Genomic DNA, 25,145 nt, shown 5'->3' with positions numbered 1-25,145 from the left:
TTTTAAAGTAAAGTTCTAACTCTTTTTTTTTAAAGGCACAAAAAAACAGGTTGGGTATTGAGAACCTTACATTTATGAATACAAAACTTAGCCAATAGTATAATGAGGTTGCAAAGGTAAAAATGCCAGTCGCCGCTTTTTTATTTCTTTTATTTTATAAACCTTTATTTCTAATCTGCAACATTTACAAACAATCGAGAAATAATAATAGCCAAAACAAATACAGAAACAGTACAAAACTAAATAAAGTAACTAAAATAGACCAGTCGCCACTACTTTTTATTTAGTTATTAATTTTTTTTATAAACCTTTATTTATAATTTGCAACATTTACATACAAGAAAATACATAATACTGAACAAAACAAGTACAGAAAGTACAAAAACAGTATAAATCAGCGCCGGGGGTTGTAAACACAATAAAGCAACTAAAATAGAAAGCAAAATATATATGAAGTGTAAAGACATATAATCTAAATTTGGAGCACAGAATCATAGTTTTCTTGGTTGTTAGAAGTAGAAAGCATTTTAAAGTAAAGTTCTAAATCTTTATTTAAAAGCACAAAAAACATGAATATAAAACTTAGCCAATAGTATAATGAGGTTGCAAAGGTCAAATTAATTTAAATTTTTTTGTTCATACTGTGTATATTAAATCAACTTTCCTTTTAATTTTTTTATTTTAATTTTTTTTTTTTTTTTAAACTTGATTTACAAACTGCAACATTTATAAACAATCAAGAAATAATAGTAATCAAAATAAGTACAAAAACAGTACAAATCAGCGCCAGGGGGTTGTAAACTCAATAAAGTAACTAAAATAAAATGCTATATATATATATATATATATATATATATATATATATATATATATATATATATAGGCTCACACAAGTTCAGTAAATAATTTACATTTGGAACACAGCAACATCGTTTTCACAGCTTTTTGGTTGTTAGAGGTAGAGTGTTTTAACGTAGAATTCTAAATATTTTTTAAAGGCACAAAAAACAGGTTGGGTATTAAGAAACTTACATTTATGAATATAAAACTTAGCCAATAGTATAATGAGGTTGCAAAGGTAAAATTCCTTTTTCAAATTTACCAGTCGCCACTACTGCTGCATGCTACCGCTTGCTCACTGACATCACTCACCCAACACACTGCCTTAAAGGGGCCACACACACACACACACACACATACATGTGGTTGATTCTCTTAATGGAGTGAGAAGACAAACTAATATCTTCATAAATCAATTCAGTAACAGAAACTGGGTTTTTGTTTTGTTGGTTTTAATGCAAACGGTGCAGAAACATCGGTTAAATGAGTAGCTTCCCAAACTACTCTTGTCGTGTTCAATAGCTTCTACACTACTGCCATCTAGTGTATCAAATCTGCAAGTACCTTCGAATATACTTTTATTTTTATCACTTTAGCTCATCCTGCCTGGCTACCAGACACTCTCGTCACTGAGAAATAACACCCTTGGTAAGTTGGAAATGGTTTTCCTATATTATTGGCAGGCTTAGATAAGTCATAAAAAGTTTATATAATTATCGATATAAAATCGAAGCATATCAATATACGTGATATAGTTTTCGGCCATATCGCCCAGCCCTCGTGACCGACATCCCCGTGATGGGGGTGAGTTGTCACTGTGTCCTTCCGCTTTGTTAAAAATAAAATAGAAAATGAATGCAACACATTTCAAGCAAAACTTTAGGTTTTAATTTGACAGTGATTGTTGAAATGTTATGATACTGTTCACATTTGAACTAATACGGTACAGATATAGTACTCAACAGTACACATTTTCGGTACTTTTAAGTTTTTGATAACTTTTAATATAACATTCAAATTATGATTATTGTTATATCTTGTTTTCTTATTACATTTTAAGTTTAATTTGCAATGTAGTTGCACTTCCAAGACACTGGATGGCAGTACCACATGTTGCCTAAGGAGGAAGTAGCTTTTTCCAGGAAGCTGAATGTGTTATGTTGCGCTCTACAAAGTGTTCATACTGTGAGAATTGTGCTCATTACACACCAGATGTTCGATTGTGACATTCATCTTAGTTGTACTTTTCGTCACCAAATTTGGAGGTTGAAATCTGCCTGTCTATGGGAAATCCAATGTAAAATAGCATCAAGCAGGAGCATTTTGGAAGAGTGGACTTACTTTATATTTGAGTTAACGCGAGTCAATCTTTCTCTCTGGCACTCATCGAGGGTGGACTCTCCCCTTATCTCTCCTGCTTGCTTCTTTGTCTTAACTTTTTTGTTGACTCTTTTTGCACTGCTCTCCAAATCAACATTGGAACTATTTAACTGCCCTCAGCGAAATTGACAAGATCTTGGGTTTGGGGGAACCTGCTTGTCGTGACGAAGCGGTTGTTACTGGACACGCGACGGACTCTTGGGGGAAGGAGTGCCGCGTGCCTGGCGACCCTTTTCAGTAGAGGACGTGAAGATATCTACTTATTCGGAATTATGACACCAGGACATCTGCTGATTGGAGTAAGCGTTGCTCGTCGACAAATTGGAAGTTGCTGGCGGTCTTCAAAGTACCCCAAAGCTGCCACAAATGATTGAGAGGATGCGGGAAGAACTGTGGACACTTTGTGATTTAGGATCACATCGGACTGTCTGCCCCGCAGGTTTGAGGACCAGTCATAGACAATTTAGAGTGAAAAGCAAATTTTATTTTCACTCGCATACAAAACATTCTAACTTGGATTGTTTCCCTGGCTTCGAGACTCTCCCGAAGGACAGTGCGGCGAAGACACAACAAACTCCCTTCTTGTCTCTCATGGACACACACCTGTTTTTGTTGACTTAAGACTAGCGACTGCATAACATCAAGGCCGCGGAAAAGACACACTGCAGGCTTACACACAAGCATCCACAAAAATATACACCCCCCCAAATCCAACGCCCTCGACGCAAATCCCATAGGGGTGATGAAAGGATGGTCAGCGCCTGAGAGCTGCGGCCTGCCACCATGACCCCGCACTCCCTTCCCTCTGTTGCTAGATATCTCGAGATGTTGTAATATGTATATGTGCTTTGCTATGGAGGTTTTTCCCCACTCCAGACTGGGCCCCCTTAGAAGACCTGGGCTAGATTGTATTTTTTTACTCATCTTGTGGCGACCCATCAGTGTTCCTGTTCTGTAACCCTGTACACTGTTTGTCTAATCTTGAACAGGTTTGTGCTGAAAACAAAGTTTCGTTGTACTTGTGCAATGACAATAAAGACCTATACTATCCGAATAGCAAGTACTACGGACAGAATCCGGTTGGTGCCTATCATAGTATCGAATCCAGTACCCATCCCTACAACCAACCCCCTTCTTCCTCCTGTATTTAGTGGCTCACATGGCTGCAAAGGACAGGAGGTCAAGTCCTTCACACGTCTACATTCTCCTGCGGTGTAGGTAAAGCGAGTCCAAGTGTCGGATTCAGCAGAGTGCATTCAACTTGAAACTGACCCACATTGGATCAGTGCCTCCCCCCCCCCAACCTGGGGTCAGTTTCGAATCACCTTGGTGGAAACGTGGCACCGCTCCACATTTAATTGTGCAAAGTAATGGGCTGTGAGTGAAGACGAGCCTTCCGGAGTCACTTTCTGAGTAACGAGCAACGATGGCAACTTACTGATCAGTTGTTTTGGTTACCGAGCATTAACAACAACAATTGGCACCGTTGGTGAGGTTTACTTTTTTATTTGGGCATTTCAGAGCATCAATCCATCATCTGTAAGACAGACTGCTCATCCTCCGGTGTGCTTCTTCAGCATCATGGCAAGCATCACTGAAAAAGCAGACCAAAGTTATTTAAAGCTTCAACGCAGTCGTACTATAGAAACATTAAAGTAACATACCAGTCCGATTTGACATCCACGTCGCGGGAAACAAACATGGAGGGCCTCCGGGGCATCACCATTGTTGTTGAACCATCAGTTTTAGGGTCACGTTCACTACAAAAAGGCGAGGGAAAAAGAAATGTCAACATTCATAAAAAGGTGGCTGGAATGTAGTGCATGACAAGGGTGGTTAAAATGAGGAGCAATTGGGGCCGGCAGATACCAAATTTTTCGGACTATAAGGCGCACTTAAAATCATTTAATTTTCTCAAAAATCGACAGTGCACCTTATAACCCGGTGCGCCTAATGTACGGAACAATTCTGGTTGTGCTTACCGGCCTCGAAGCAATTTTATTTGGTACATGGGTGTAATAAGTGTGACCAGTAGATGGCAGTCACACATAAGAGATACGTGTAGACTGCAATATGATGGCAGTAAACACCAAAACTTTAAATGTTCCATTGAAAATAAAGAACGTTATATACACGGCACTCAAAAATCTGTCAAAATGTTTTAGTATGACTTTGAAGCCACACCGCTTGATGGATTGTCGGCCCGTTACGGCTCCCGTAGTCAGAGATGCAAGTAGTACTATGGTGTGTGTAAAAGGACCGCAAAATGGCACCCATTAGCAGACATTATCTGGCGTTTTGTTTCACAATATTATGCAGAACCAACTTTTCTTATCTTCTGGTACCTGCTGTGTATTTTGAGATCTGCATAAGTCCTGAAAATTTGCATGCGTAGTCGATACGTTTCCTCTTTTTCTACTATCTTCTTGTTATGAGGCATTTATCCTGTGCAGTTGCCATTTCTAATATAAAAGTAGCGTAAACTTCTAACTAGAGATGTCCGATAATATCGGACTGCCGAGTACACGGACGTAGGGAGAAGTACAGAGCGCCAATAAACCTTGAAGGCACTGCCTTTGCGTGCCGGCCCAATCACATAATATCTATGGCTTTTCACACACACAAGTGAATGCAAGGCAATGCAACAGCCATACAGGTCACACTGAGGGTGGCCGTATAAACAACTTTAACACTGTTACAAATATGCGCCACACTGTGAACCCACACCAAACAAGAATGACAAACACATTTCGGGAGAACATCCGCACCGTAACACAACATAAACACAACAGAACAAATACCCAGAACCCCTTGCAGCACTAACTCTTCCTACAGTATACACCCCCCGCTACCCCCTACCCCCCCACCTCAACCTTGTTACATTGTTTAATGCATCCAGCGGGGTATCACAACAAAATTAGGCATAATAATGTGTCAATTCCACAACTATATATCGTATCGGTTGATATTGGGATCGGTAATTAAGAGTTGGACAATATCGGAATATCGGCAAAAAAGCCATTATCGGACATCTCTAGTTCTAACTTATATCTCGTTATGGAAGCGCTAAAAACTACCAGTGTAGTGAGTTTACATAATTCACCCATTTAGTTATTAGAGAGTTCCGGTCGGACGGTTTTTGCACTAGTGAGCCACGGATGAGAAGATGCTGCTCCATTGTTGATTTACGTAAAGTCTGCATGTCATTAAAACAGTTAGCTCCACCTTGACACTTCTTCCACGCTACACCGCTACAACAAAGATGACGGGGAGGAGACGCTGTCGAAGGTGAGTCACGTAAATACACAAAACGGCGCATCCTGAAGCGACTGTCAGAAAGCAACTTGAAGATGGTCTGTAAAACATCACCAATGCAACATTTTGACCACAGAACCACCATTACATGTTATGTAGACCACAAAGAAGTGTTTTACATTTAGAAAAAAATCATATGACCCCTTTAATGTGCCTTATAATCTAGTGCGCTATTTGTAAGAAAAAAAGACCTGAATAGACTTGCTCATCGGCAGTGCGCCTTATAATCCGGTACGCCCTATGGTCCAGAAAATATGATACCGTATTTTCCGCACTATAAGGCGCACCTAAAACCCTCCAATTTTGTCAAAAGCTGACTGCGCCTTATAATGCGGTGCGCCTTATATATGGACCAATATTGAGCCACAACAAACCTAAACTTCATTTTCATAAAGTTTAGGTCTCGCAACTACGGTAAACAGCCGCCAATTTCTTTTTCCCCGTAGAACTGCTTCTTCTTCTACGGTAAGAAGCCGCCAACTTCATTTTCCCCCGTAGAAGAAGCGCGCGGTGCATGCTGGGATATATGACGTTTCATTTCCATTTGTGTGTTTATGTGAAGACCCCAAAATGGCTCCTATTAAGAGACACGCTTACGACGCAGAGTTCAAACTCAAAGCGATCAGTCACGCAGTAGAACACGGATGACATAAGGCGAACACACGTTCACCAAGACAGGGAGACAGCGCCGGACGACATACGCCACTATCTGCCAGTGGATTGTAAATGCCTGGGCTGATTTAGTCTCAACTGTGGTCCGAGCTTTCAGGAAGGCAGGAATTGTCACTGACTCCATTAATGACGACTTCGACGATGCCGTATCCGCCCAACTGTTTAATTCGGACACTGAAGAAGAATTGGAGGGATTCGTGGATGAGGAATAACTTCATAAAGTGAGCTTTACATGTTTATTTTGTGTGTTGTGTGACATTAACGTTTGAGCAACGTTGAGTTATTGATATATTGTTATTGCTCTGCATTATTTCGAGTGTTACCATGGTGTGATTGCACTAACGTTTGATTTACCGTAACACGAGTAAATCAGCTGTTTGTTCATTTTGGGAGTGAACAGAGTTGTCAGAACGCTGGTTTGTAATATATTAAAGTTTGACTGACTTGACTGTTTTGTTGACATTCCCTTTAGCGCAGCTCTGGATGCATAGGTGCGCCTTATAATCCGGTGCGCCTTATATATGAACAAAGTTTTGAAATATGCCATTCATTGAAGGTGCGCCTTATAATCCGGTGCGCCTTATAGTGCGGAAAATACGGTACTTTTATTGTTAGGTAGCATTTTCCAAAAATTTCTACCAGAAAAATAAAGAGAAAATAAGGAAAAAGGGAGAGTGACGTTTTCTGGATTTGAGCATACACAACTTTTTTAGTAGGTGATCACAACTCGCACAACATGAAGCCCCAAATATACAGTAAGATATGTGGCATGAGCAGCATGACCAGTGTACCTAATAAAGTGGGAGAAACTTACTGCAACTGAGCAGCGAGGACGGTCACCCTCCTTCAGCTGGTGGACGCTCCTGTGGCAAGAGACACGCAGTGAGAGCCTGATAGTGACACCCCTCTATGGGTTTACCATGATGTGTGTGTTTGTGTGGCTTGTATGTGTCTGTGTGTGTAAAAAAAAAAGGTTATGATATGAACATGCATTACGAAAGAGTAACTGTTAATGTCGTTCATGTCAGACCGTCACACTACACCACCTTCAGAATTATCGGATCGCCGCGGCGACAATTTGGCAGGAATGTTGGTTTAACCTAATGTCTCGCGTGGGAAGGGTACTACAAAATGTGCTTCAAAAGTGCACGTACCTAAAATCAGCGGGGAAGAAAAAACATGTTGACGCGGGTGATTCGCGTTCCAAAAGAGTGAAGTGGTGCAGTGTGACCTGGGCGAAGTGTGAAGTACAAAAAGTGTACCATGGAGTGGAAGAGCTGCAGACAAGGTGTGCATTTGTTGTCAAGTTGCAAAGACAAATTCCTGACTAATAACATTCATAGAACTCCCTGCTTCTCAGGAAAGTACTTCTGTTTCTCAGGAAAGTACTACTGTTAACAGTTACTTGTGAAACAGCAAACACAACTGGAGCATTTTCGATGTTTGGAGGAGTAAGGGAAGACCAGGCTTCCCCCTAACGTCGCTCTTGCAGACGTTTTGGAGAAGGGCCACTGGCGGCCGCAAGGGTGGTTCTGGCATCACACTCATGTTGTCAAAGGACACGGCAAAAAAAAAAAAAAAAAAAAGTAGTCCGACCAAAGAGGGCTGAGAAAGGAAGTGGAATGGATCACAGTGCAGACTGACTGATATGGAATGCCTCAAGGGCACCAATTGCTGAGCAGCGTGGTCCTTCAGGGGCCACACAACAGAACACATGGGTCATTGGGACACTGCCCAACAACCAAACAACCAGATGGAAACACAACACAAACAGGTTCAAGTTGTGCAGTCGTGCACCAGTGCAGCACTTTGTCCTTGAACTCACCCAATATATCTACAAAATGTCTCAAGTACAAATGTATTTGTGCTGCACAATCATGACGGTTGTTTAAATGCTCACTCAGTTCTCAATGGAAAAAATGTATGTGTCAAGGCGCTGGTACAGTGAAAAACTATTTTATGCCTGGAATTATTAGGCAAAACTAAAGCAAAATGTGACATATGTCCCTGCCATAAGTTAATAATGAGTTTCAATCAATAGATGCAGATAGAGCCATCCAAACCCAACAACACAGAAGTGCTTCTGTGGTAGACATTTCTGTTTCACGAGTTGTACCTCAACTTACAAGTACCTCAATTTACAAGTATTTTGAGATCCCTGCTTTTTGTTATGCCTGAAGTTGCGAGCATTCATTTGAGTTACGATTAAGTTGCATGCGCCCACCATGAAGAAGAAAATACCAAAGCAAACCCTGCAACACTCACCGAACCAAAGAAACAAACCCTCATCGACCACAGCACCGCTATGCGGTCGGGACCAACCTAGGTGCAGCGCCAGCTGATAATATCCAAAAGGTGGAGAAGATACTGATTGTTTTAGCGACAGAAGCAGTCCATGAAGGCAAACTGCCGCTGTAACTAAAGGCGAATATCCAACAACCAACATGAAATTTACTTCTCCATGAATCATTTCCAAGGTAAATGCTGTGTATTATTATTATTACTACATTACTTCATAAAATTTCTTTGTCTTTTTAAAATGCTTATTACATGTCCAAATTCAGGTGTTTGGAGGTGCCAGTACCAAACACGGATTGAATAGATTTCAAATAAAAGGTTTTAAGTGTCGACATTGAATTACGATACAAATGTTTTGAATTACGAGCTCGGTCCTACCAATGGAGTTTGTAAGTTGAGGTACTACAGTATTTTAGTAATTTCCTCAATCCCACCAAGAGCTGTACAGGACGTGAAGACAATGACTATAGTAGACTACACAGGACACAGACCGATCTAGTCATGTTGTGGGTGCAGGAGAAAAATCAGCTGATAGAAGAACAAAAAAATACCACATATAGGGTGCAGGTGTAGCTTTGTTTCCGCGAAGCAGTCCAGTCGATTTGAAAGCTAAAACCTAATGAGATTATAAAATCATAGCACAGTGACCAATAAATTCAGCAAAGTGGGCTGTTAGTAAGCAACAAAAAGGCTTCTAACTCTGCTTTATTATTGCAGAATGCCGATAATACGCCAACGAAAAAGTGCGTTTAGAGTGCCGCAGAAAGGCAAGTTATTTTTATACTTCTCGTTCTGACAAAAGCAAGTAATTGCGTATTGTAACCAACGGCCTTGCTTGGCGGAAACAGAGCTTAGCAGCACGGTTCTAGTCTTCTGGTTCCTCGTCTGAACTTACATGAACACTGCGACAGGACCTTTGGTTATTTAAAGACGACCTGCTTATTTCTGTATTATAAGCACCGGGAAGTAAAGGAGTACTAGCAGACACCAAGTTGAGAGTATTGTTACTGAAAATGATTGTACTATGAGTAAGCACTTTATACACAAAAAGACAATGGTTGAGTCACAAAGGAATTTGTTACGCCTGGTCGAGGAAGCTGACCAGCGACTCAGCCGCCCATACGTTGTCTCCGTGAGGCAGATATATGCAAAGTACTACATCCACGCACACACTCACACTGCAGAGTCTACAAAGCTTGGTCATGTACACACACAAGGAGTGAAGAGGATCTGCACTGTGATGCCATTCTTGACAAGTGTGATGCCAGAAGCCCTTCAAAAGAGTCACCGTTCGGGGGCGACGTGACATGAGTGAGGACAGAGAAAGAAGTTAAGTCATGGGAGAACTGTGCATCTTGATAAGATAAACATGGATGAACACTTACCTTACGGGATCCGTGTAAGCATACCTCTGGCTGCAGTGCTTTACTGTCCACTGACTGCTGCAGAACTACTCATGGTCAATGTAAGCCAATGCAGGGACTTGGACTGGGGCAGCCTGTCTCTGACAAGCTAGCTGGCTGACTGCAGCTAACGCAGCTCTCTTTGCCAAAGACATGACACACACATACACACAACAGGCCGCGCTTGGTCCCAGCTAAGGGTGGATAGGCATTCCGGGGCTCGTTCAACAGGGGGACCAAGTATTTGGTCCGAAAAAGGAGAATACAAGTTCTTCATCGTGAGTTAAACTCCCCAGGACGTTACAAGACGTCCATTACACACCAATAATTAGTCCTTTTCGAAATATATGCGGTCTCTTCCGACTTTTTCAGCAATGTTTCAAGTGTGATACACATTAGTGTGGTCACATTAGGCGGGATGTCTGCAAACCTTACGCAGATACCTTTTGAAGGCATTTAACCCACCCTCTTATGACTTCAGGCATGTAATGATGTAACTATGACTGTGTGTAACACATGCTTTCGCATTAACTTTGTATGTTATCAGCTAAAGAAAGCAATTTGGCAAGCTAACACTAGCAATCATTAAATATAGTCTATCGTAACAACAAATTATTAGTTGCTTCTCTGGGCCTGCTACGAGCAACCTTTATTCAATTAGTAAATCAGAAAAATAGAGACTTTATAGCTGGTGGTGTTACTGTAACTGTGAGCAAAGTACAAACAGCCCCTTTGGCACTGTTTTCGGCTTTTGTGTCTATTACAGTATCACACAACGGATCTACTGGCCGTACATTTGGGCCCAGTTACATGTTCTATATTGCCCACATTTTAATTCATGACTGTGGTTCAACACTAACTTTATTGAAAGAGCTTTTATTTGTAACGCGTGGCTTTACTGGCTACAGAATGTTACGCTGCTGTTGCTCGAATGTTGTCGCATGGACTAGAAGCGCTGCGGTTGCCCGGGTTTAACGAAGGCTTGCCTTGGCATCTGATTGAACCCCTTCAGGCCATACCACAGCGACAAATGTATTGTATGCTCCCTTAATGTCCCGTCTGCTCTGTTGTCCGCAAGTTGCTGATATTCTATGTGCATGTCATACAGTTAAGAGCCTGTTGATTGTAAACTTATTTTAATGCTCCAACACATTGCACGCAGTTTGCACACGGTTTTACTGAAAGACATGAATTGTTGACTGCAGTCTATAGCAATGATCTTTATTGGTAAAAGAGATGGCAAAATCGGCAAAAGATCACCCGTTTCCAAAAGGAATTAATTAGACTTGTGGCGGTCGGTTGTCAAAGGGGACATTTCCTAATTTGCACATAGGCATGATTATATATGATGTAATCATGTAATTTGCATACTTGCAAAATGTAAAATGTTTGTGTGGATATACACTTTGGTTCAGGTTATAAAAAAACGCATGACATTATCTAATGTTTTAAAAACATTTAACAAAATAAACCAATATATTTATTTTTACTTACGGGCATAATGTATCTACAGGTGTTGTTGCCCAAATAGATGTCTCTTGGTGGCTGGTGGCGGATTTGTAGGCTGGAGTTAAAGTTGCCTTGGCTGAGCAAAAGGTCAAGCCATTCCCGTTAAACAGTACTTTTCAGCCGGTCTTAGTCCAAGCGCGATGACCCACCCCACTGTCGCCGATAGTTGTCTCGTATTTTGGACGAACATGAACACCAGTCGAGCCCATAAATCTCAAAATGTATTAACGTATTTAACAAATTCAGCAAATGTCGAGATTTTTTACTGCGCCGTCACATTTTCTTCGAAGATTCCTTTTTCCTCATGTCTTTTTCTCTGGGAGAACATGCGCACTGACGCCTAGTGTACGGCGCTGTAACTACAAGCTACATTCGCAGTCCAATAAAATGAATGAGGGAGGATGGCAAAATATACCTGTGGCGGCTCGCCACTCGACAAAAGTAAACGAATGTATGGGAAACACTGGATCATTAAAACAAGTCGCCATCTGTTTAATGTTAACACATTTGGTTGTTTAGCAGTTGACGTGAAGGCGAGCACTGCTCATAAGACAAATTCAATGGGTGTAAAATGACGATTGCCCAAAAATGTGCCGTAAAATTGCGAAGATTAAACAAAGTTGAAAAACTGCACATAATGTGTGTGAATTGGTAGAATTTTTGTTAAATGGCATTACTGCAACATTGTGCTATCTTGCAGGGCCTGAAGCAATGTTGGCATTGTAAATTGTAAGGAGGACTTACAATTTGGCTTTTAAATGCCCTACGAGAAGTGTCTGAAGCTAAATTTGGTGGTCATATTTCTAAGATTGTCATTCTTTGGGGACTAATGAGGCATACTGTTAGCAGCCATACAGGTCAAGATTTTGTTTCAACATTTTTTTCTAAACTACTAACTATATTATCTGTATACCTTCTTTTTGGACTTGTGTGTAAAATGATGAAATCTAAAAAAACAAAAATTGTAGATCTGGAATCCTTAGAACATATTTGTTACATTACATTTACGAGGACAATTGGAATCCTTCCCAAATCTGTGGTCTAACTACATTATGAACTGAAGTCTGTGTGAAGATCAACAATAAAATAACTCGGCAGTAACCTGCAAGTCTACCACAATGTCTAAATTATTCACAACCATTAATTTGGCGTTGAAATAGATGTCTAGTCAGAATGGATGACAAACGCAGGATATATTTCATATAAAAAGGTGCATGTCTCAAACATTGTTTTGTCATGTATTCAAGAACGCCCAAAGTGGAATAACCTAGAGGTTGTACAAATTGGAATTCAAGCAAAACATTTCGGGTAAAATATGAGAAAGTTGCAAGACTTCATATGCAAGACATCCGCATATAATGCAATACTTCATTCAGTGGATCAAATAACTTGCTTTTTCTGTTTTTCTGGATGACTTACTTCAATGAACAGCAGCCTCACAAAGAGTTAAGACAAGAGGTTACAGCAAGTAAATACTGCTGACTGTTTTTTCTTAACACATACACAGATTGTATACACTTTTACTGAAGGATTGATTTTATATCTTTAGTTAATGAGAAAAAGGTCTTATCCAGCCTGAGTTAGTCATGCCTGTGAATATTTTCATTCATCCAGGTCACTATATTATCAGGGCATTGAATCGATTGCAACTGGACTGTTGAGATTGTTTTAGAAGCTGTTTGCCTCTTGACAGCCGTCGTTTTGCGCTACAATACAGCAACGAGGGTGTTTCGATATAACTACTGTTGTGCTCGCAGGTCTCTCCTTGGTATCTTTTTCCACCACAATAGAGCCAAATCATTCTTGTTTCCCCCTGCTAGAGGATGAATAAAAAACCATGAACTGATGAAGCCTGCTCAAATGAGAGGCTTTCAAGTAGGGATGTATATTGGTAAAATGTTATTGATACTGATATTTATCAGCACTAAATGTAATATTGTGTAAATAAAAAATGTGAAAAGATGTAAAAATAATTGTTTATTACCACAAGAGGTGTAACATCTCACAGCAGGGAAGTCTTATCTCAACCTGCCTTAAACAAGTCAACTAGGTTTGCAGTGCAATGTGCAAAGCAGTTGCTATGTCACCTTGTAATGGCCGCACCGATCCATTACAGAGTAGATGATTCTGCAATGCACAAGTACAATCAGCTGGGGATAATATTTATGTATGGCATTCATGTGCACAGGGCGTGACTTTACATGATATATATTTCACTATACAATTAGAATGTTGGGGGGCGTATATTTAAGCAAGGTGTGCTATGCTAAGCAGCGGCTTTCAAACTGACACTGAACTCTTAGTAATGCCTTGCTTGACTTTTGGGAGGGAATATTGTATTACAAACTTATTTTTTGTGCCCTGTGCGTTGGGAATATTTATTGATCTGGACTAATTTTGTGTATTAAATTAAGCTGGTAATGTGACTCTTTATTTTGGTTTATTTTTACCAAATTATTTATCAGCGCCTACTCGAGTAACTGATTATGTTTAGTGCGGCACCTTAAGTGAATGGTGCTCTGTCGCCAGTGGTGTCAGAACTGATTGTTTGCTGATAGTTGTATCATTTGTCCAGAATCTTAATAGATCTTTTCTCCTGTACTGACCCAACTACAATACAAAAAAAAAACCCAATGTACTTAGTATGTATCCCTACTTCAAAGAAAGTCTGAACGATTCAGTCGCAATCGATTCTAATACCCTGAAAAGTCAAGAATTAAAGTAACAGTTGAGTGGAAAAACAAGTTGCCTCTATATTGAAGCTATTAGCATATATGTGTGATGTATGACACCAAAAGATTCAGTTTGCGGGTGAATAAATATGCTCTAAATAGTATCAATTTCAGATTCCTGAGCCATTTTGAGAGATAATGAGCTAACCAGTCACGTGATCGCGTGGCAGACATAGGAACCGCAGATCCTTTTCCCTACCAACAATGCAAATCATAGACTTTGTGGGAGTCAAAACAAACTACTTGTGAAAAAATGGCCCAGAACCATATATTTTTATTATCCTGAAGATAAAAAGAATGAACTACAAGTTTTAGAAACTCTGCTAAACAGATTCAGCTTCAGTGAAACACTTAGCATCATGTAACAGTATTGCAATGTGCTAAACAAGAAATACAAACTACCGGTACAAACATAATAAAACGATTGCTTATTGTACGATGTCTGCTCTCACTGTGACTGATAGGACGTCCATATCTTCCCGTCTGGATGAACAATTCATATTTATCCACACGACGAAGGGTTAAAAAAGTTGCTACGGACGCTCTCTTCTGTTATAGTATGTTTGTCTCCAACACTGGGTATAAACTGAATGTCAAGGGTGTCCATATCTTCCTGTTGGGATGAATAATTGTAATCCACACGACGAAGGGTTACAAAAATTGCTGCTGACATGGTCTTCTGTTATGGTATGTTTGTCTTCAACACCTGGTATAAAATGAATGTCACAGATGAACAACTTCTAGATTCATGGGTAAATCCTCTTAATATCCGGATGAGAAAGGCTCAATGTTGCATGAGCTTCTTTTTTATTAGTTTTACGGCAGTTCGCATCCATGTATGTTGCATTCCTGCCATCTTCAGTTTCATTTTATAACTACCGTATTTTTCGGTCTATAAGTCGCAGTTTTTTTCATAGTTTGGCCGGCTCCAGTGCAACTTATGTTTTTTTTCCTTCTTTATTATGCATTTTCGGCAGGTGCGACTTATACTCCGGTGCGACTTATACTCCAAAAAATACGGTACATTTAAGTCTCTCCTTGAGTCCAGTGCAGCATAAACTATAGTTAGCGCTCGGTTATCAATACTAAAAATACTTTGTCTGCGTTGGCGCTTATAGTAACATTACTAATATTTGGTTAATTATTCAGGTCACGAGATGTAAATATAGTGTTTGTCGGTTTTGAATAATTAAGAGTTTTGTGGGCGAAACAGAGACCACATAAGACTATTGTTAGCGGACTTTATGTATTTATTTAGGACTGTGTGTTCATGTCTTATATAGGGATCGTGAGTGATAGAACATCTCTTTCTAATTTTTGCATATTTCCAGTATGACTGATCTGATAACATGGTCCGAGTGCAAAAGCATTACTACTCTGACGTCAATCTCGGAAAATAGCCGAAGATATTCAGAGCGGAACATTCAAAATGGCTGACTTAAATTTATGGCATTTTGTGATGTTTAAATTGTGTTTTCACATACTTTGCAGATTGCTAAAATCAATTGGATATGGTTTGATGGATACAATGAAACAATTAAGCATATAAAGTCAACATGTTTTCCACTCTACTGGTGCTTCAAAGGTTGGCCATCTGTCAGTTTCCACTGTATATTGATTTAAATCTACATATTGTTAAAATTCCTGGTACTGCTACAGATTAGAGAAAAAAAAGAACCGTTTCACATCATCCATCATCCGAACTACAGGCTTGGCTTCAAAGCAACCACATCACATCTTTCACATGAGAAAATGAGGTCGTCATACCTTTTCATCATCCAAACCACTCCAACAAGTGCTAACCACAAACTACTGATCCAAGGTTACCACAGACCTAAGTTCTTGGTTTGGCATGTTCCTTGTCACCTTTAAAGATGGACAAACCTGTTAAAGAAAACAAATTGCACACCACAGACAACATTCAGCTTTTTAAGCGTACACTTGGGTCAAAGGCTATTCAATAAAAACGGTCATTGGATTTATTTTACAAAAAGTAATGTAGATTAAAGAACTATAGCATGTCATAGCGTGCCAACTGTTACTATACAAGAATAGGGCAAAGTACATTGCCTGCCTACAGTGGGACCCTTACACAACCGAAAACAGCCACTGCTTACGCATTTACTTCCGACTTTGGTCGGAGACATGAGGTAAATGGCTTACAATAGAATTTTAAACTAAAGTAGTTTGTCGGTTTTTAACATAGCATAAAAAGTTATGGGTGGATTTTTGACACTTATAGAAAATGGGTTAAGAAACAAGTCATTAGATTTTGGGGGTGATCCGGATCACTATCTGTATTCTAGATTGTTTAAAGGATTCTACAATTAGGAAATTGGGACTGGCGCAGTCTATAGCTCACATTGTTTTATTTTGACAGGGGGTCCCTGTGTGCAAGTTTGAATGCTGCATAACTTTTGACAATAGTGTTGCATTTGTCTCATGCAGCATAGCAATGAGGAAGTTTATACTACAACACATCAACATATATGGACTAATTTATAATAGAAATGAACCCTTTTGGTGTCAAACTTTAACAAAAGCAGTCGACCATGCACATTGACATCGGTTTAAGCGGATACTTTAAGAAAAACACAGAGAACCAGGATCCAAGTCGGTTGACCAACAAGTTGACACAAACCAGTTCAACTGTACTTTAAACACATTTAATTATCTACTAGCACTGCAAGTAATTAATAAGAACTACCGGTATGTCGAAGTCTTGACGTTCATTTCAGGTTCAATTCAAACTCCACAGACAGTCTTAGAAGGCAGATTACGTGAATAGTGATCCTGCTTCAACGTAAAACTGGACTAAAACATATAGGCGTTTGACATTTAGCACTTGTGTTTAGCCAGTAGAGATTTGCTACTGTGGAATTAAAATTACCAAACAAGGCTGATCAATCGAAATGGACAAAATTCAATTATTCCTCATCACTTGTTCTAAAAAAGTTTACACTATCAATAGTAAAAGTAAAGCTTTTACAAGGCAGCTTTTAAATGTTCTAAGAGTGTGGGCATGCAGGTAGTCCCAATTCTATCAAAGCTTTTTACCAAAAATATTTAAATTTGAGTATTCAACAACAATGTACACATATTTGTCATGCAAGTTGTTTGTGCGGTCGTTACCTACCAACCTTCCATTGGTGCTACACAGACTTCATAGCCAAATGCAGCGTCTCACAAACTAACATCACATCTTGCTGATGTTTAAATAGCGTTTGCAAATAAGTATTGATGAATCAACACTAAAAAACTACTTCCGCCACAGTCCAACATCTTTATAGTCGGTCAAACCTGTTTGGAAAGAATGTAGAGAACACACAAGTAACATTTCAGGGGACAGCCTAGACAACTATTTCACTAAAAAAATAAGACATTTGCTGGTCTTGATTTCAAGTGTACAGTTTAATTAAAAAAATATTTACCGGTTTACTCCAATGTTTGGTGCATATTTTAAAACTGGGGACTAAATTAAAAAACAAACAAAAAAAAACGCTACCTGGAATAAATCACCCAACAAAATAGGAGGACAATGCCAAGTGTTTTTATAAAAAATACATAGCTGTTATTTGACAGCACACAGGTTGTCTTTTACCAATATACTAAGAATATTCATGACTATACCATGAATAGTCTAATAGGGACAGCAGAAGAATCTTACAACTTTGCTATCCAAGTCAGAATAAATGAAGCATTCAGAAGCAGAAGAAAATAAATATGCTTTTACAGTCCAGCAATGTTCCTATCAAGCAACAAGGACCTAACTTGGCAATGTCAACATGTTTGGATTAATTATTCCTCTGGAGAACTTTTCGCCTCCCTACAGCCAACTAGTGACTGGTATCAAGAAATACCGAAGCTATTTTTTTTTCAAGACGATACTAATACTGCGAACTTCTTGCTCCAAGGCTGGTACCCAGTAACTTAATAGCTATTATTTTTAGCTTTAACTGTAGTTTATGAACACTTCTTTGTGCCTGGCTTTGGGGTTTCATCTTTAGCAGAACAGGCATCTTTGCTGGCCTCCAATCACTGTTGGTGGTTGATAAGGTTTGATGTGTGGAAATCTGAGGGTTTCCCCCTCCTTGCTGAATGTGTGCAGAACATTTGGTGCAAATGGCATAAAAAATGTCTTCCACTGAAAAATTGAAGAAGCCCCACACGATTCACACCCTGTTTGGTTAAAGTGAGCTCAAGAGAAGTTTACTGCAGTTCGCCAAGTTCACATACCTGAGGTAGGAGAAAATAAGTGTTTGATTTGCTCACCCTAACCCACCTACAGCACAATATAGGTAATCTTGCCTCATCAAACATTTTTTTCTTTAGCTGGGCTTTCTTTTGGTATTGTGTTATTGGTATGATGTAGGAATGTAACAATATGAAAATTTAATGTGACCAAAATGATCAGTTATTAAAATAGTGTTGAATATGCTCAAACAGTGCTTTTGCACACACTGAAATATTTTGAACACGTTTTTTTTAAATTACTAAAACAAATATAAACTTTTAGAATAAGCCACTATTTTGCATGTATTGTATTTATTTTATGTTGCACGTTAGGGTTTTTTAGTATTAGCATTGTATCTGTTTTAATGGCTAAGCATTTGTTTGTACTTCAGCACATTAAGATTAGTTAAATGAAATAAGCGTAACAACTAAAATGTATAATTTATTATTTCTGGCAGACATTGTGACCTCCTCCTCTTTTCGGCAGTCCTTGAACGCACCGTAAAATAATCTGTGTTGTATCGCTCAAGCACAGTGTTGAGGGCACAGCTTGCAGGTTTAATGTGCACAATTGAATACATTAACTGTTTCGACAGCAATGTCTTTATATTAGTTTAGATTGGGGTGTGTTTCTTAATGGGTAAAGATATTACTTTATTTTGTTCTTACATTAGCATTTATGCTAGCAAGCTGGTGCTAGCCAGTCTGTGAATTTATCAAAATGCAGTTGACAATAGGCCCTTCCACCACAGACTCTTACAGGAAGTTTCCTATTTACCCAGGTAAATAAAGTTCCCCCTGTGTTTCCACCAAAAACTACCCAGGTAGATTTAGTTATTTAGGAACTTTTTTTAATTTTTATTTTTTTAAGTTCCTGCCAGCTTGGTGGGACTTTTGGAAGGTTCTTGGAACCTTATCGGAGGTGGGCTGTGCTGTCGAACGCTGATTGGTTTAACACAGTTGGGTGTGTTCCCAAAATGTATTTTTGCCACCATTACAGAATGCTAGACAACTTGTTTATTTCCCATTTCTTGTCTATTTCTACTACAACAAACTTGACAATGGAGAGAAAAAAGAACGAAGTGAACTTTTGACATGCAGGAAGTTTTGTGGGGCACCTTTGTTCTGAAGAATGCTGATCAGTGGAACTATCTTGCAGTGTTTTTACTCAGCCGTAGTCTTTAAACTCTATGCAGTTTAATGTTTCATTTTTTTTTAAATTTCATTTTGATGTGCAAATCTACGAGAAGAGGACAGTATTTACGGAGCAGTATTAAGCTGGACTCGGAGCAACGACCTCAGCTGCTTACTACTCTGAAACTTTGTTGGAGAAATAGGAAAAAGTAGGCAATACACAAGTGGAAGGAAGGTAAATTACATCAAATATTAACTGTTTACTTTGTAAAACTAGTCAGTGACACTCACTTTGTGTAGTTATTTGTCTCAACTCGAGTGAACGTGAATGTGAAATGCACACTGGCATTTATCTAAATGTTGTTTACAGCTAAAATGGACCAAAAAGAATCGCCTGACACTCATAATTAACTGAGAGGACAACTTGGACCCCACAAACAAAAGCCCTGACTTTTTTATGAACAATTCGGTACTGTTTTCTATTAAATATAAATCATATTGTTTTGTATTTATCGCTTTGTATTTCATTTACTTACCTTTAATAAAATAACTAACTTATTATTGTCTGTTTATTTACATGACATCAGTGTAGAAATATACTAAACCACTCCTCTATACGTCATAAGCCTGATTTGTATAAACTACCCTGAACTGTGAAATGTTGTGGAAACGCAAACCACACACTTCTACAAGAGTATTTACTTCCAGGAACTAATTGTTCCAGGAACCTTAAGTTCCTGAGCTTTTGATAGAAAAGGACCCACTGATGGTTTTTCAATAAATTAAATTTAAAACAGGTAATACCGTGTTAATAATACCGCTTATCATTACTTCTCAAATATGATGTCATAATCAGCCTCATATTATCTGTACCTCTAAAATTAAGACGATTTAAAAATAGATGGCATAGTAAACACAGCAGAGGAATCTGAAAACTTTGCTATCTCAAGTAAGGAGAAATACATTGATAGCACAAATGAAACAATGAAACATTCAGAAGCAGAAAAAATATGCTTTTACTGTCCTGCCATTTTCTTATTGCGCAATCCAGACAAACTGCAACATTAACCGGTTAAAACTGTTTTTTCCTCTGGAAAACTTCTGGACTACCTACAGCCAACCAGTGATATACATCAGAAATATCAAGATCCTTGAAAAACATGTGTTTGTAGTTTATAAGTAATAAGAGTGCTGTACATGGAGACTTGGTCAAAAAGCAAAGCTTCCAAAAACGGGGAAACAGTAGTTTTGTGTTTGCAACAAATAAGCAAAGAGTGTATCTTGATTGACTGTGTGTATGGCAATACGGTCTTTAAGTTCTAAGATCCAACATCAAAATCATTACCAAGGATTCAAAATGGCTTCAGAAAAACATCCATTTTGGACTCACGTAAACAGCTGTGGTGTTAAATAATTATCTCCTAAACAATAATGAATGACATCAATAAAGCTGGGCATACACAAATCAATTGCCAATTAGGTTCAAATTCAGGTCATGGATGGATGGTGCTTGTTTTACAGCGTTCATGGGAACAATTAACATTTTTAATTTGGTAAGACTAGATATTCCAAATGCAGTACAAATTCAGTCGAAATTAAAGCCTGGATTAGGCTTCTGTTTAGTCACTAGGCCGTTGCTCCCATCACCGTCTTTTTCCTTCTATAGCTCTTTGTCTGGGATGACCGGGTGAGGCACCTAATGCTTTGTAGTGGTGATTCTGTGAACGTGAGCAACCACAACTCTCGCTGACTAGCCATTTAGCTTCCTGAATAGCAAAAGTGTATTATTGTGTGTCTGAAGAGACATCAAGATCGTTGTTGGAGCTGGAACAGCGGTCACGTTTAAAATACATGTGGCTTTTGCAGGAAGAAAAAATAGGAAAGGCTACATATTGGAAATTGTGTATGAAAAAAAGCCCATCAAACATAGCTTTGAGGTCTGCGTTGCTGTTGATGCGATATAACAGACCTTGAGTTGCACATCAAGCTCCGCAAGAGGGCTTGGAAAAGGAGGATCAAGTGACCCTGTAGCCTAACCCAGGCTAACCCGTTGTTAGCATTTATTTTAGCTTTAACGTTCAGAGCACAAATGGCTAAAAAGGTCCTAAAAATCTGTCGTCTACATAACAGACTTTTAAAGTCAAGCTGCGGCTGTCAGCTGATCCGTTCAGTGTGACAGTGTGACATTAGACTGACTCAAATCAATCAAATGACGTGATCACTGCATGCCCAGCTCAAAAGTTTACTTTTTCCTCAACATAAAACAGGAATATAGGAAAACTGGACAGATTAACAGAATGTTTACATGGCAAATTTACGCTCAATTTCCTGAGCTATATGAATGAGCTCTTTCAGTAAAAGTGGATTGTTAGGTATTACAAATGGATATGGACGCCCATTCCCCAGGGTATAGACCCTTTTTTAGATCTAATGTCATGTACCTCCCACATTTGCCACATTTTTATTTGTGAAAAAAACCCAAAGGAACAAAAAAACAACCCTATGCTGGAGCTTGGTTGTTTTTGAACAACGCAATATAAATGTCAAAAAAGGTTTGGCCAGATTGAACCCATTTGTCTTTATTGTAATATATGTGTGGACGCCAAGTGCATGGCACAAACACAGCCATTATTCGGAAGAAAAGTTACAATTAACACTCCACGACGAATCACAACACAATACAGCTAGAAAAAGAATTACATAGGGGTCTACTAGAGCTTAAGGGCAACCTACATTTCTACTCTACTGACAATAGAAAATAAAAAATGAGTATACTGACTAAATCAAATGTCAGAATAAAACTTGGAACATTCTGAACTTAAATACAAACAAATTGTGAGTCATCTTGTTATCGGAGAAACTATACAAACGCTGCAGAAAGGGAGAGCGTTTAAAAACGAGCTTTCTTAGCAGGACTGTCAAATTCCTCGCGGACCCTTCCGTAACTGGAGTTATTACCCGAAGCAATTCCTCTGGCACCACTCTGACCGAAGCGCTCAGTGCGCTGTGGAGGACAATTAGCCGGGGAAGCAGATCGGGTGGTGTGTGAGTGTGTTCGGTATATGTTGGAGTCAGGGCACAGTTCATGTCCACGTGGAAGCAAATACATGTATATATATATGCATGTATAGCAAATGGCGTTTTTAGATCACCAACAGATTGACAACAAAAGCAGCAGGCGACACATCCGAAGAATTCCAATATGAAGGTCCACAGGTGCCACAGGTTACATACGGAAAAGGAAGAGAGGGTAATGCTTTCGTTAGTCAGTGCCTCCCTAACAGCCATCTGCAGTGCATGGCGAGTCACGGCTGTGGTCACTAGTTAGCACATACACTATTTTAGGGCCCTATGAAATCCGCAAGGTGGAAATTTCTGAAAGAATGGCACGTCTTTAAACATTAAGACAGGGTTCGACTTTAAAAACCTAAGACCGATTTGCAAATGATACGGACTCTAATTGGTTTTCAAAAACACAGTGGTACAACAAAATTACTCACAGGTGAGAGGCTACAGTGGGTCTGTTGAAGGCACTGCTCACTAGGTTTGTGCCTAAAATGTGTGTTTAAAACTGTGAGCATTAAAAGTTTTTAGGAGTAATTCTTCAATACGTTGTTGAAATTCTGAATTCTTTTGGAAAATATGGGCGACATTTGACAGAAATAAGAATAATTTAGCTAGATTTCATAGGGTCCTACGTTGAAAAAAATGAACATGGCATGACTGACTATTAGGGGTGTAACGGTACATGTATTACTTTATTTCGGTACAGAGCCTTCAGTTTAGTACAAGCAAACCAAATTCCTACATTACACACAATATAAGTAAGAAGTGTTTCTTGCCTCATGCCTTTACTCTGTAATCAACTACAAGTGATTTCTAAAGCCAAGTATTGGCTGCATGAGCAGAGATCCAAACATGCATGGCATTTTTACAAACTTAGGGGCATGCGCACTATCACCACTAAAAAGGTGAGGCGTGGAAGCGTACAGAACACTTCCAAGATATTGTGACCAAAATGATCACGGTTAGTAAGTGTTTTATGGGCCTGTGGTATGAAATGAAATAAAAAAACATTCAAAAAATCCAAACAATTTTTAAATGTTGCAACAACAAAAAACAAACGTAATTAAATAAGACAAAGCTAAATACAGATTAACCTTTGAAATATATGTATGTTTTTTTAAACTATGCATACCAAAGTCCCCTTGCTTTCAATATGCGGCCCTTAGCGGGAAAATTTAGTCCAGCGCTGACATAAATAGACAAGTAGATAAGAAAAGTTATAAGCTGGAAGTATTAATGCTGCATTTCAGACAATAAAGACCTTAAATATACTAAAAATCTGCAAATGGCTGACGATCCCCGCCTCTTGCCCGAAGTCAGCTGGGATAGGCTCCAGCTTACCCACAACCATAGTGAAGATAAGCGGTATAGAAAATGGAAGGGACATACTAAAAATAATAATTTAAAGTTAAAACTGTCAACACTTGCATTCATGCATTATTTCACTTTCTTTAAAAAAAACAAAAAACAAAACTTGAAATAAAATAGTTTTACGGTTTGCATTTTGTACTCTTTCTGCCCAGAAAATGAACCGACCCGCGACCCTAGTATCGAGGAACGTATTGAACCATAAGGATGTCATACCGTTACACCCCTACTGACTATGGTGATGATGGACAACACAGGTTTTATTTAAATATGTAGTGAATAAACTACAAGTAAATTTTGGAGGTTCCTTGAACCGGCTGGTGGTATTCATTTGCGGTACACGTTAAAACATGATGTACTGCATGGATAAAATGCAAGTCTTGTTGTCTCCAACGGCTGAAAGGTCAGCACTGGACTGAACATAAACATTTTTTTTTTTACATAGGGGTTAACACAAAAAATGTATGTCTAGGGTACCTTGAGAGTGGTTTCTGGCTAAAAGAAGGTATGTACTGCACATGAAGTGAATATATTCAAGGTAGCATGTCTCAAAAGACAACTACACAAATCTATGTGAAGGAGGGTGCAGCTTGCTATTGACAAGATGACTTCGAACTGTCAACTAATTATACAAACTTTCATTTTTAGGTAGGAAAGTATGTAAATGTCGTTATAGGTTAGGGCTGGGCGGTAAAATTATATCATTATCAATATATATATTGCGATACACGTAATCTTTAAAAAATGTGTTACATTTTCTTCGTCGGGAAAAAATGGGAAGTTGCAAAGCAAGGTTGCTTGCATGAACAAAGGCATTCGCTCTATGGTAACCGAGCAACACAAAGAGATCACTGATCAGCCAATCAGGTACGGTAATAGTATCAACTATCAAGTTTGGTTGTGCCTTGTTGTCTCGCAGTTGATTCTTTAAAAGGAAAAGAGAAACTAAAAATTAGTGCTGCGGAGAGCGTAGAAATTGTTAACTTAGGTTTTTATTGTTTTTAGATTAAAAAAATCAAATCAAATAAAAAGGGACCACATTCAGACTAATTTGGTCTGTAAATTATGTGAGCCGCTCATCCCCACCAAGACCGATAGTACCACACCACCTTAGCTTAAGAGGTTATTGTTAAATGTTTAATGTGATTCTAGAGTATTTTCCATGGTTGTGTTGACACTTTCCTTTCGGTCTTGA

General features: G+C 38.9%; 1 protein-coding gene across 2 annotated transcripts in view; it reads right to left on the bottom strand.

The window, feature by feature from the left end:
• Positions 1-3,710: 3,710 nt before the first annotated feature.
• LOC133577576 (uncharacterized) overlaps positions 3,711-25,145 on the bottom strand; it is a 30,929-nt gene continuing 9,494 nt past the window's right edge. The window contains exons 10-12 of one of the 2 annotated variants that reach the window (XM_061931550.1): positions 7,022-7,070; positions 3,885-3,980; positions 3,711-3,814 (exon numbers count right to left, since the gene is read on the bottom strand). In XM_061931550.1, coding sequence (XP_061787534.1) covers positions 7,044-7,070 — 27 coding nt within the window. In that variant the 3' untranslated portion in view covers positions 3,711-3,814; positions 3,885-3,980; positions 7,022-7,043. Of the gene's footprint in view, positions 3,815-3,884; positions 3,981-7,021; positions 22,521-25,145 lie in introns of both variants that reach the window. The other variant, XM_061931549.1, reaches the window with a different exon arrangement.

Source organism: Nerophis lumbriciformis, linkage group LG37, assembly GCF_033978685.3.
Source record: "Nerophis lumbriciformis linkage group LG37, RoL_Nlum_v2.1, whole genome shotgun sequence".
Taxonomy (NCBI): domain Eukaryota; kingdom Metazoa; phylum Chordata; class Actinopteri; order Syngnathiformes; family Syngnathidae; genus Nerophis; species Nerophis lumbriciformis.
This window is presented reverse-complemented; position numbering and strand designations above follow the sequence as displayed.